Source organism: Macrobrachium nipponense, chromosome 8 (assembly GCF_015104395.2).
Source record: "Macrobrachium nipponense isolate FS-2020 chromosome 8, ASM1510439v2, whole genome shotgun sequence".
Classification (NCBI taxonomy): domain Eukaryota; kingdom Metazoa; phylum Arthropoda; class Malacostraca; order Decapoda; family Palaemonidae; genus Macrobrachium; species Macrobrachium nipponense.
In genome coordinates this window covers 46,911,006-46,924,224 of record NC_087203.1, presented here as the reverse complement: position 1 = coordinate 46,924,224, position 13,219 = coordinate 46,911,006, and the positions used below count along the sequence as shown (strand labels likewise).

The window sequence follows — 13,219 nt, the reverse complement described above, 5'->3', positions numbered from 1 at the left end:
TTAGTAGCCGTATATCGATCAGTCAGTCGTCTGAAGTGTTGTTTTGATGATATGTTGGAGATGTGGTGGTGGTGGTGGTGGTGGCGTTTTAGGGTTGATGGCTGCGGAGAGTGGTGGAGAAGAGAGCCGACTCTGAGGGAGGGAGGGAGGGAGGGAGGAGGTTGGTTGGAGGGAGGGAGGGAGGAGGAAGCTCGGCTGTTTGAGGCAGGCCAGTGTCCCGGGCAGCGCCACACCAACAGCACATAAACCAACCGTAGCAGCGCACACCGCCCCTTCAGGGGGATCTCGCCCCTTTTTGACTTGCTCGAGCGCCTCGAATATATACATCTATATTGCCTTGTTCTTTTCCTGAGTGTGTGTGAGTGCCTGCCAGCTCTCTCCCCCCTCCTCCTCCTCCTCCTGCCACAGGACGGCAACAACTTTGAGTGATAATTGTGCTTCGGAAAATATAATGGAAATCATGCAGCAGAGTGCCAACCACCTGGACGGTCGCTGGAGGTCTCATCTGCTTCCCTATAGTGGTCATGCACTCTCCTCCATCCCAAACCTTCACAGTCACATCAGACAACAGATGATCTCTCAACAGCCTGATCCCCAACAACAGCAGCAGCAGCTTCCCCACCTCCAACACAGCAGCGGTTCCCCAAGCGAACATCTGCAACAGCATCAGTTGCACCAGTCACCATCACAGCAGCAACAGCAACAACAACAGCAACAGATGAGACAAATGTCATCGCAAATGCAACAAAGACAAGTGATAGTAGAGCATCAGCAAAGACGTGATCATTCTTCCTCCTCCTCGACCTCCTCTTCTTCTTCTTCCTCCTCCTCCTCATCCTCCTCCTCGCTTTCCCCGACGAAAGACCCACACCAACAACACCACCACCAGCAACACCACTCTTTGGGGTCCGGTGGAAGTAAAACGATAAATGCGAATAGTCTGCCGTCGCCGTCTCTCCATTTGAATTCATTAACACTCCAAAGTTCGCCGTCCTCAGCATCTCCTTCCACCCCGTCGACGCCCTCGCCTCCCACGCCTTCGCCAGGTGAGAGAACAACATTCAGTGGCCTACCTGTGAGTGGTTGCGTATGTCAGTGGTCGAGTCATATAATCATAATAATAATAATAAAAATAATCAAAGTTAGCCTCCGAAAGTTGAAGTGATGGTTGGGCGATTTGCGGTGAAGCCAAGTGATGTGATATGACGTGAATTTGACGACCGCATGAGTTGAGAAGTGTAATTCTTTAGGTACATTTCGTTTCGTTTTGATTTTTCCACTGTGATTTTGGAGTAAGTCATTTAATTCATGCAATTTTTTTTTTCGTAGTATTCCTAAGACATTTCAGATTGTTTCCCTTCATCGGGGGTAGGTTTGCACAAGTTTTCTGTTCTTGTTCATTACTTTTAAATTATGTATCTATCAGTAGTCGTGGCCTTCGCTTTTTGGCTAACAGTTATCAGCTAAGTTAAGTTCCGGCTATGGTAAGTCTCCATTTCTCCCTTTAAAGTTACTTTGGCCGTGGAGTAAGTTTTGACTGACGTCCAGGAATATGCTCTGGAATAATGAGTGTTATTAACACAGTGCATTTCCGGGTAAACTTATCAACACACAAAAAATAAAAATATGTCGAATGTTAAGGTAGCTGCGGTGCTATGGGAGTTGGCACGCCATATAATTTGGCCTTGTCTATAGTCGGCAGCAGTTGTCCGTCGTGGGTGCTGCCCTCGCAGATGTGTGATATTATTTTCTTCGGATTCTGTCGGCCTCAGCGATTCGATGTTCTTCTGCCACAGGGGTAAGACTTTGCTAACACGTTTGTGAAGTGTTTATTAAACCAGAAAGCATTTGAATCTCACTTTTGGAAAGTTTCTCGCCAAATTCTAACAGTCATTTTATTGTTTCTAATCAACATGGCGGCATGGGTAGAGCCAGTGAGTTTTCCGAGGAAGTGGGCCATGCAACCAGGTCAAAAATGGGCAACATTGTGTCGGCGAAGAGAGTGAAGTGTTAAGCAGACATTTTCAAAAATGAAATTGTAAACATTGCAGAATAATGTAAGAGATAAGTAAACATTTCACGTGATTTTGTTTACAGCGGCCGCTGATTGGTTAACAGGGAAGAGGTTGAGTGCCTGAGGTACGAGAAGTCGAGTTTGTTTTGTTGAGCGTAAGTTTCTGTGGTGGTGGATTTTACCTGTGTTTTTTAGTCATTTCAGTGTAAGACATTTGTAGTACGTTAAACCTAAAAGGGAGACCGCTCATGAAGCAGACTAAAAAGTCTGCGGTTATTTTAAGAAGCAGAAAAGGTTGAAGAAGGCCACAAACCCGAATTTGATATTCTTGGCTGTCTGGGCCGCTTCAACCATATTATGTAACTGCGCAGTAGCAGCGTTGCCACATCTTCTGCCGTTGCATTCTTATTGCCAATATAGAAGTTCATGACCGTACGAGCTGGGAGTCTTCGTAACTCATATTAATATGTGTTACTTAGCAACGCGACGAGTGTGCTTGATTGCTTTCCCGCCGTCAGTCCAACGTGTTCGTCCAAAGAACTTCTGACGTTGGAGTTGGTGTGTGTGTATTGGGGGGCTGGTCGTGCTATTGAGTAAGGGGTTGACCTTGGAATTTAACCATATACGTGGCAGCGGCCTGTCCCATAAGGAAGCTATGGGTGAGGGGTGTTTTTGGGGGGAGGGGCGGGAGAGCCCGGGAGGGTGTGTTGCAATATGTGCGCGAACGTACGCACGCACGCACCCGCCGTCACTTAAACGTACATCTCATACTAAATGGGACAAAGTTTCGTATGTTGGGGCTTTGCAGAATGGCATTTCTGTTTATTTTTCTAATAGATTTGTAATTATATTATGATCTTAGGTGTTTTTTTTTCAGGGTTATAGAAAGTTATGATCTTAAATGGGTGTTTTTCAGGGTTATAAGATAGTTATGATCTTAGGTGTTTTTTTTCGTATTACAGATCTTTTCGCCAGCAATTTTTTTAGTTCGATAACATCGCCTATTCTGTCGAATCGTTTGGGGGGGGGGGGGAGGGGGGGGGGCGGGATAGGCCTAGTTAATTTTGGGGTCGTGTTCTCTTATCGCCGAATGAGTAGGTAGTGAAAACGAAGGATTGCCAAGGCAGAGGAGCTAAGGAAGGAGAGAGAGAGAGAGAGAGGAAGAGAGAGAGAGGGGGGGGGGGGGGGTTGGTCTAAGGGAGCCATGACGAACGCGGAAGGAGGAAACCAAGTTAGCCGACCCTGTAATGGGCTCCATCCCCTCTTCAGGCTCCAGCCAAAGTTACAAAAAATATTCTCGGGTTACTCTGAGATATTGTCGGTGACCATACTCATTGCAACTCCAGTTTAGAAGGGAGAGAGAGAGAGAGAGAGGTTTCCAGTGACTTGCTCGTGCAATTTATTTTTAGCGTGTGTGTTTTTTTACATTGTGTCATTTTCCCCTGAAAAATAAGGCTTCGGTATTATCCAAAAATAAGACTTCTTAAGTGTAGATGGGGAGAAACACTAGGAAATTGGCTGCAGTATATTTTAATCTCCTCGTCTTTGCTGTTTTGTTTATTTAAATTTCTTTTAATCATCTTTAACCACAATGTGCCTGACGGGCATAATCACACCTTGTACATATTAAGAACACGGACACGTACCCAAAGTTACTTAGAGACACAGACAGACTTTACCAATTAATTTTGCATATAGTATATCTTGGATGCGATGTGAACAGGCTGATGCAATCGTAGGGAATCTCACGAGAATGTGTCTTGCACTAAATAAACTATATTTTAACTGTATGTACTTTATATTCGAAATGGAGTTGTACTATTGTCGAATATGACAACTCTTAATTGTGAATGCTGATGCGTTTGTGATTGTTTTATTGTTGTGGAAGGTGTTTTATTGACGCTTGTCGACAAAAAACGAGAATCTATGGAAGGTAGTGAATTATTTATCAGAGATTGTCGTCTATTGCGTATATCATTTTGATCATTTAAAATTTTTTTTTTTTTTTTTAACATGAGCTGTTTATATACAGCCATTATTGTCCGCTAACTTTAATTTTATGAATTGTGCATGGCCTGTGTTATGTTTATATAATATTGTGTTGTTAAAATACTAGCTTATTCCATTTAGTTACATTCTCCTCTCTCTCTCTCTCTCTCTCTCTCTCTCTCTCCTCTTCTCTCTCTCTCTCTCTCTCTCTCTCTCTCTCTCTCTCTCTCTCTCTCTCTCTCTCTCTCTCTCTCTCCTGTATAAATGTACATACTATAAAACATAAATATATTATTATAAACACACAGACGATATTATCCACTGTGTATTCCGCATCGGAATTGGAAAGTTTCGACTTGTATATGTAAAACATATTTATCCGTCATGAATCAATAAACAAACAAGTAAACATCCTCGATAAACAAATAAATATGCCTCTGTGTCAATGGCAATTGGTTAGTGTCGTCCAATTGTTTATTAAAGGTAAACGCTTCGTCCGGAAGGCCCCTTTTCTCAAAATTTCGTTAATTTCTGTTTGTTTATTCTATAAGAGTTGGATGATGACGCGTTAGTAAGGGAAGTTCGGTTGGCAAGTTTTGTACTACCTTTGCGTTTATGGTCGTATGTTTTAGTCGTAGGGAATGTTTTTGTTTAAACCTTGTGCTGACGATTGCGTGTTTAGTGATGACAGAATGGCTTCGTCAGTTATTTATTATTATTATTATTATTATTATTATTATTATTATTATTATTTATTATTATATTATTATTGAATTGGAGTAGTCTTCGCGTTAGGTTTGAAAATTGCTTGGGCTTGCTCACAGTGATGTGTGATGCATAAGGATATGTTTTCAATATTATTATTATTATTATTATTATTCACTGTTAAAACTCGCTTGGAACAGCGTAAAGGACCACTGATTCTCTCTCTCTCTCTCTCTCTTCTCTCTCTCTCTCTCTCTCTCTCTCTCTCTCTCTCTCTCCTGGGAGGGGAATGAGTGTTCTAGTTACAGGATTTTTCCTTTAGGAACGATTAAGTGAAACATTTCAAATACAACGCAGGTTATGAAAGAGAGAGAGAGTCAATCTCTTCTTGTCGCAAAGTTTCTTTCATGTCTTTTAAGAGAGTGTATCTCACGATTTGAATTCATCTCTCTCTCTCTCTCTCTCTCTCTCTCTCTCTCTCTCTCTCTCTCACTCAGAAGAAGACATTGTTGTCACACAATTGTTTGTGCTCCGCTCAAAGAATAGTATATTGTATGTTGATTAATCCGCCACCTGGTGCACTGAATGGGCACTCTCTCTCTCTCTCTCTCTCTCTCTCTCTCTCTCTCTCTCTCTCTCTCTCTCTCTCTCTCTCTCTCTGTGTGTGTGTGTGTGTGTGATTGTTAGTTTTAATGAATTATTTTCGCAAAACTATTCATGGGACGTTGAAGTAACTTAAGCCTAATTATTTCTGTGTATTTTTTAAGAGGGACTTCGACAAGTAAATAACATTGGAGTTTATTATATCTCCCAAGTTAGGTACCATTTCACTATTCCCACCTTCCTTTCCCTGTATGATTATTAATGATGGTGATAAGTCCCCTTTCTGGGAGCCTGCTCAGCAGAACGAGAGGCCCTACCTACACAAGGAGACCAGCTTAATATAACGCCTAGAACGTGTCAAGGATGGACCTGGGGCCGTTGGCACTTTATATCCCGAGTATACTCGGAGGTTTGTTTACTTGAGCGCGTTTCTTAGAATAAGGAGACCGAAGTCACATATGTCTTTCTGTCCGAGGACTTTTGTTGTTGCGGACAGTATCGCCGAGTCATCTCTCCTCCAGAGGACAGCATACGAAGGATCTGACCTCTTTGTTTTGGCAGAAGGTCGCTCCGAAAAAAATGGTGTTATCGCCGTCGGTGGAGCTGTTTCACGAGAAGCATTGTCGAGTGCACACCTGGAGTAGAGTAGTATCAACACACACACACACACACACACACCCCACCCCTGTGGGATATTGGTTGGCTGCTTGCTTTTGTTCCCCGGCGATTCTGACACGCCGATCGACAGGGGTGATCGCTGGAAGTCCCCAGATGTGGAGAGCGAGGGTCAGAGGGTAGATAGAATACGTTCCTTTTGACTCTCAGTAAATCGTACATAATGTATGTATAGGGCTTCACCGTTCACATCATTGATTATACCAGGTTATCATCATTGCTGTAGGAAAGTTGTAGACCTGAAAATTCTAACAACTTTCATTTATATAATCGAACTTGTAACTCTCGGTTCATTAATATACATTCGCAATTTCAAAGGGTTTTCAGCATTTTATTTTTCCTGGTTGAAAAATTGACTTAATCGTAGGTTTATAAAGTAGCGTGGAGGTATGTGTTTGTATCAGGTTGGCCTAACCAGATTCAGTTTCATCCCAAGTAACTGAGATTTGGGTGATAAGTGAACCTTAACCACCCGATTTAGAGGGGTGTGATGAAGTGAACATTATTAACTCCAAGTACTTGGTAATAGACATGAGCCGGGAGGTTGGTAGTCATTTTAATGTGTAGGACTCGGAGACATTAGACCATAGCACATTTTTTTTTAATTCATTGCTCCCAGACGTACGATTACGTCTATGGTTTTTATAAAACTATACTTACTAAGTTTTCTAACAGCATTGGAGAATCATGCCAGTGATATTCGAGTGTCTTGAATTTGTTTGTTATTGGTATAGAAACGTATTGGTCTCTAAGTGTGTTAATAGCATTGAAGAATTGACGTGGAATTCTCGGCATATTGGTAATGCCGCTTGTCGAATCCGCGAATCATCCACCTCTTATCAATCGTTATAGTGTTCTGCAGTTATTGGTATTCATGAAGTGCGACAATCCTCTTAAATGGTTAGGTCAGGTGTATTTTTTCATTCCTATCCAGTTTTTTTTTTTTTTCTTAATGTGCGCTGCCTTCAGAAGTATGCGTCTCTTATTTGTTGCAGGCAGAATATGTTTGCAGACTACATCACGAATGGAATCAGAACACTTCTCTCTCTCTCTAGTCACCCCCTTCGTCTCTCAAACAGCTTACGGAATTCAACAGATGTTCACTTGGAATATCTTTGGATCGGTTGTTCTTGAGAGAGAGAGAGAGAGAGAGAGAATTGTCTGATTTGTGTTATCGCATAGGCTTAGTGTATTTGTGAATGAATAATTAGCGCCACAAAATATGAGGCGATATAAGATTGTACCACCTGTATCTGTCTCCTTACACCTAAATTTATCGTTGTGGGCCAACGAATTATATAATAGTATATTATATATATATATATCTATATATATATAATATTATTATATTTATATATATATATATGATATATATATATATTAGTATCATATATAATTATCTGATATATATATATATATCATATAATATATATATATTTATATATAGTATTTATATATACTATATTATATATATATATATATATATACAAATATACAAGATAATATATATATACATGTATGTACATATACACACATATATAAATAGGCCACTTAGTCCTGGTAAATGTCAGATACAGATACTCTTGTATTTATAGTGCAAATTATTATATTATTATATTATGCAGTTTCGAGAGATGGTAAGCGACACAGCGCACGCGTTGTGGTAATTGCAGAGTCTATGGTTAAAAAAATGTCCTGTTGGTTTTCTTTCGTCAAGTTGCAGAGAAAATGTACTTCGTTCATATTCTCGTTTTCTGTTCTTTTCCTTCTCAATTCTCGTCAATTTATACGTGTATATATATATATATATATATATATATATATATATATATATATATATATATATATATATATAGTATGTATATATACTATATAATTTGCTGGTTTATTGATTGTGTTTCATCAAGAAAGGAGGCAAGAAATGAGAATTTTGATTTCACTTATCAAGTGAACACTTTCCTCAAGTAATTTTATGGCAGATTGATAAGAAAATACGGTCGTCTTATCGTTGTTCTTTATCAGAGAGAGAGAGAGAGAGAGAGAGAGAGAGAGAGAGAGAGAGAGAGAGAGAGAATGAATATAGGCCGTTATGAGCGACGATGAGAGATGGCTTGGCTGTAAACTTTAAGAGATACAAAATATACCTCTCTTCCTCCACTCCCCCCCACCCCTCCGCCTCCTATTTCCTCCACCTTTCCTCCTCCTCCTCACCTCATTTGACCTACTTTCTTGCGCAAGTGCTACAGGCAGACTAGCAGAGTCTCTCTCTCTCTCTCTCTCTCCTGGGCCGGTGCATCGCCTCTTTTGTATGGTGGTGCGTGTCTTATCTTTTACGGTATTTTTTGAGAATAATGCTTATGAAGGGTAAAGGGTTCATATATTTTTTTTTGTATACATCTCTCCTTACCGGCTTCTCAACAACACTCGCTCTTTCTCAGAAATGGAAGGGTTAAGGGAGGGAGGAATTCTCCTCCTATACCAAAGCACATTCTTTCCAACGTGACCAGTTCAATAGTTGTCAACTTGATCTGCGTGGCGGGAAACGAGGCTAGACTCCCGCGTAATTTTTAATTTTTTTATTTACCTTCCTTTTCTTTTACCTTCCGTTTCTTTTATTTCTTTTCCTTCTTTTTTTTAATTTGCAACATACTTATTGATTTTGGGCCTAGGAGACTGAAACTGCTATCGTACATTCGACCTTTAACTACGCTTCCTCAAAAGGGTCTTTCACCTTTAAGTTAGAGACTAGGCTCTGGCCGTCTGCTGTTGGTAAGGATACGTGGTACTGAGACAGGTAGATGTGGGGGGGGGCTATGTTATGCGGGCGTAAGAGGAAGGGGTTTAGTGAACTTCAAGGTTGATGAGGAATGGAATGTAGAAAGACGTGAAGGTTTTTCCTTTTTTTTCACCAAGGAATAATTTGTTCGTGTGGATTAGGCTTCTATAACTCTTATTCTCGTGAGTCCGGGGGCGAGATTATAAGCCTAATATTGTGTGAGCAGGGGGGGGGGGGCGGATGGCAACGCTGTTCCATTGACAGTTTCATAAGCATAACCTAACACTTTTACCTTGCAGCCAATTGTGTGGTATGTGCATATATATATATATATATATATATATATATATTATATATATATATATATATATATATATACATACACGTCCATCGTGACACGAAATCCTCAGATATGCAACTGGACGATTTTAAGATCACGAATTATAAAGACTCAAGTTTCGGTCTGAGAAGTTGTCCTGAAAATGGGGGGGGGGGGGGGGGGGGAGATTAATTTCGTTACTGCGAACGAACTGAAGGAGCTAGTGGGTAACATTTGCTCTGATCTGATGAACATGTTCAAGGCTGATTGATTGATGGATTTATGGCTGCTAAAACGTTACAACATCTATATATATTATATATATATAATTATCTATATATATATATATATATATATATATATATATATAATAAATATATATATATAGCAATTTGAGCTTCCGATTGTGTGAGAACACTCCAAGGTCGGAAAGAACTACTACTACCAAAGGCTGGAATAGGCCTATTGCGAGTTCACCCACAGTGCCGCATAATTATTTAGTTGACTCCTCTTTCATTGATTTATGGATTGGCCACCAAGCCCCAGACGCCCGCTTTGTGTATGTTGGATATTGCAATTTAGAGTTTCCTAATTTATAAAATAAATATAATTATATATATATATATATAGATATATATATATATATAATTATATATATATTATTTCATTGTTCAAATTTATGTCTTAATGTTATCGCATTTCTCGTATTTCATTGTTTGAATTTTTGTAATTCTTATACCATTTTTATAGGGTTTAATGTGAATCTTAATTTTTTGCGGTTTAACATAAATTTGTCTTCTTTCTATATGTTTGGTTTAATGTTTTGAATTACTTATTATTTGTGGTTGAGTGGTTTATTTTGTCCTTTTTTGGTATAATGTATAAACTTGTCCTTTTTGTAGGTTAATTATTTTAAATCTGCCATCTCACTTCTTTTTGATTTAGTGGTTTTAAATGTCCCTCCTTTTTGTGATTGAATTATCTAAGTTTGTCCCTTGTGTATGTGATTTAATGTTTTTAGATTTGTCCTTCATTATTTTTTTGAGGTTTACTGGTTTTAAATTTGTCCTCCTCCTTTTGATGAGTTTAATGGTTTTAAATTTGTCGTTCTTTTTGTGTGGTTCATGTTTGTAAATTTTCCCTCTTTGTGGTTTAATATTTTAAAAAGTGTTTTTTTTTGTCAATTTGTCCATCTTTATATCAGTTTAATGTTTTAAATTTGCCTTTCTTTGTGTTTTAATAATTTAAAGTGAGCCCTTCCATCTTTTTTGTGTCTTAACGTTATAATTTTGCCCTTCGCCATCTCCTTACTAATAAATTTTATTTCTTCGTCCTTCGCAGGAAAGAGTGGTGGGAAAGATGGAGAAGAGAAAAAGGGGGAAGAGTGGGAACAGTACAATGCTGGGGCGGCCTTTCTAGGACCAACCCTATGGGACAAGACGCTGTCCTACGACGCCGATCTCAAGGTCTCCGTAAGTTTTGTGTTGACCCACCCTCGCTCTCGTACCTTAGTCTTAGTTGGTCTTAGCTCAAGCTGTTTGCGCAAGCAGGTGTTTACTGTTCTTGTAGTACATTATTATTATTATTATTATTATTATTATTATTATTATAAGTTACTTTAGTATACACTATTTGCGCAAGCAGAAGATACAGGCATAGATGTAGATCAGTGGTTCTCAACTTTTTTTTTTGGCTCATGCACCCTTTCGGCATACGTCAGAATATCTCTCTCTCTCTCTCTCTCTCTCTCTCTCTCTCTCTCTCTCTCTCTCTCTCTCTCTCTCGTCTCTCTCTCTCTAAATTGTCTGCATCCAAAGGTGCATTTCAAATGATATGCAACAAAATACTAAAACACACACACAACACACAAGCTAGTGGGGAGAAAGCCCAGCATGACCTCTCAGTAGTGCGGACCGAAGCACACTGTTTAGTGCAGTCTTAGAGCCAGTTTGAGCCTGCCAACTTAGACCAAAATTCCCCATGGTTGAGAACCACTAATCTAGATAGCGTAAGCTTATTTGCTCAAACAAAAGTTTACAGTTCTTGTAGAATATTATTTTAGTTTTTTTTTAGAGTTGTCTTAGCATAAACTAATGTGCTCAAGCAAAATTAGGCACTCAAATCTCTTTATATTAAAATGGCAGTAGTAGAACTAGTGTCCTCCCTCTGCTATTTGCTTGAGAAGCATGGCTCCTCCTAGGAATATTATTGTTGGGCTTCATATTATTATGATTCAGATGGTGAACCCTTTTCATATGGAACAAGGCCACTCACTACAGAGAGCCACTGACTTGACATTCAAGCCTCCAAAGACTATGGTGTTCATCAGACAGAAGTAACAGAAGGTAACTGGGAGTACAGACAGGAGATCTCTCTCATTAGAACGACAGAATGAATCAGACGTTTGATAAATTAATAGAAAAAAATTGTAAGTAGATTATTGAAATACAAGAATTGTATGAGGGCAGTGATGCATTGCATCTTCTCTTGAACTTCTAAAATTTCCAGTTGCACCACAATTTGTAGTTTTGAAGAGATCCAAGCAAAAATGTCTTGATAGAAATGATACATTCACTGGCTTTTGGGGGTATAAAGGAATGGCATATTACACAGCCATGCATTTTAGCTGTATAAAAGACCTTGTATTTAGTGGCAATTATCTTCCGTAGAATTTATATCCCCCTGCCTTTCATTTTTCAGTTTGTGGTGCATTAATTTTTCCTAATATACCAAGAGTAGGTGATAAAACACCGCCTTGAGGGGTACCCAATTCTATTTTTCCCCCGTCTTCATTGAACACCTTTAAAATAGACACAACTTACTCCATTATCAGCTGTGGGAGTCTTCCTTCTGTCATTTCTTCCAACTCAATCAAAATAATTATATGGCTATAGTACCTATCAAAGCGCCCCTTCAAATCAGTTTTTGCACAGTATTTATTTCTGGGAACAGGAGTAATATGAATATGGTATATCAGATGCCGTAGAATTTCTCGGTAGTTCTTATATATTGTAAGATTTTCATCTTGATCCGTATTGAGACGGGCCATTTATTTTTTCTCGAATTAGTCGTTATTGCTGAAATGTTGAGACATTGCTATTTTGCTCAAAGATAAGGAGGTACCTCTCATCTCCTTGCCTCTTCTTACTTCTTAATGAATACCATAACTATTCTTTGGAAGCTTGAATATCAAGTCAATAATGGCCTCTGTTGGTGGGCTGTTTCGTATGATTGGAGTTCATACTGTAAATAGTAATAATTAAGTAATACTCATTGTAGCACGAGTCTTCAAATGGAGAGAGAAATCCAGTTATGAAAATTTACATATATTTAAATTTAAAACTAAATTTAAATATATGTACATTTACATAACTGTGGATTTCTCTCTCCAATAATAATAATAATAATAATAATAATAGTAATAATTCTGTATTTCCTATTACCTTCTGTTACTTCTTTCAAATGAACATCATCATATTCTATGGAAGCTTTAATGTCAAGTCAGTGGCCCCTTTGGTGGCTTCATTTAGTTATAAACTTTATTACATTTTATTCATTAGTTAAATTTTATTTCGTGTTTCTGAAATGTGGACTTCCTCTCTCTTTACAGCTAGAGTATATGGACCTAGATGAGTTTTTGAACGAAAACGGCATCCCCATTGAGGACAGCAAGCGCGCCGGCGCCAACGCCACCACAGGTGGCGTGAACGGGAGCGCCGTTGGCGGGCTACCCAGTGGCACCAACAGCAGCGGCCTGAGGGCAGCACAATCCCCGGAGGCCCCTCCTCCCCGGAGACCTCATCCCCGCAGATGGGCTCCGGCATGGGAGCCTGCCCCCAGGGTGCCGGCGTGTCGTCCGGCCTGGGAGCCGCCCCCCCCGCCACCAGTGTTGGAGCCCTAAGCGTCGCTCCCCCAGCTCTTTCCCCTCAGGACTACGGAGGAGACTGTTCCTCCTCCGTCTCCTCGCCAGGCTCACCCGACCCCCACTCCCCCCTTCAGGTCACAGAACCAGGTAAGAATCGTGCCCTGGCCTTCTCAGTCTCGAGTTTGTAACTTGGACTGTTATAGGTCATGGTGCGATCAGGCTTATTCAGATTTTTCTTAGTTTTCTCCCTCTCTCTTCTTCCATAGTGTTCTG

At 39.7% G+C, this 13,219-nt stretch overlaps 1 protein-coding gene across 1 annotated transcript in view; it reads left to right on the top strand.

The window, feature by feature from the left end:
* Positions 1-207: 207 nt before the first annotated feature.
* The window catches only part of LOC135222752 (D site-binding protein-like), a 41,661-nt gene continuing 28,649 nt past the window's right edge, over positions 208-13,219 (top strand). Inside the window, 4 exon segments of the mRNA XM_064261002.1 lie at positions 208-1,046; positions 10,423-10,553; positions 12,692-12,857; positions 12,860-13,093. Of these exon segments, the coding sequence (XP_064117072.1) occupies positions 452-1,046; positions 10,423-10,553; positions 12,692-12,857; positions 12,860-13,093 (1,126 nt within the window). The 5' untranslated portion in view covers positions 208-451.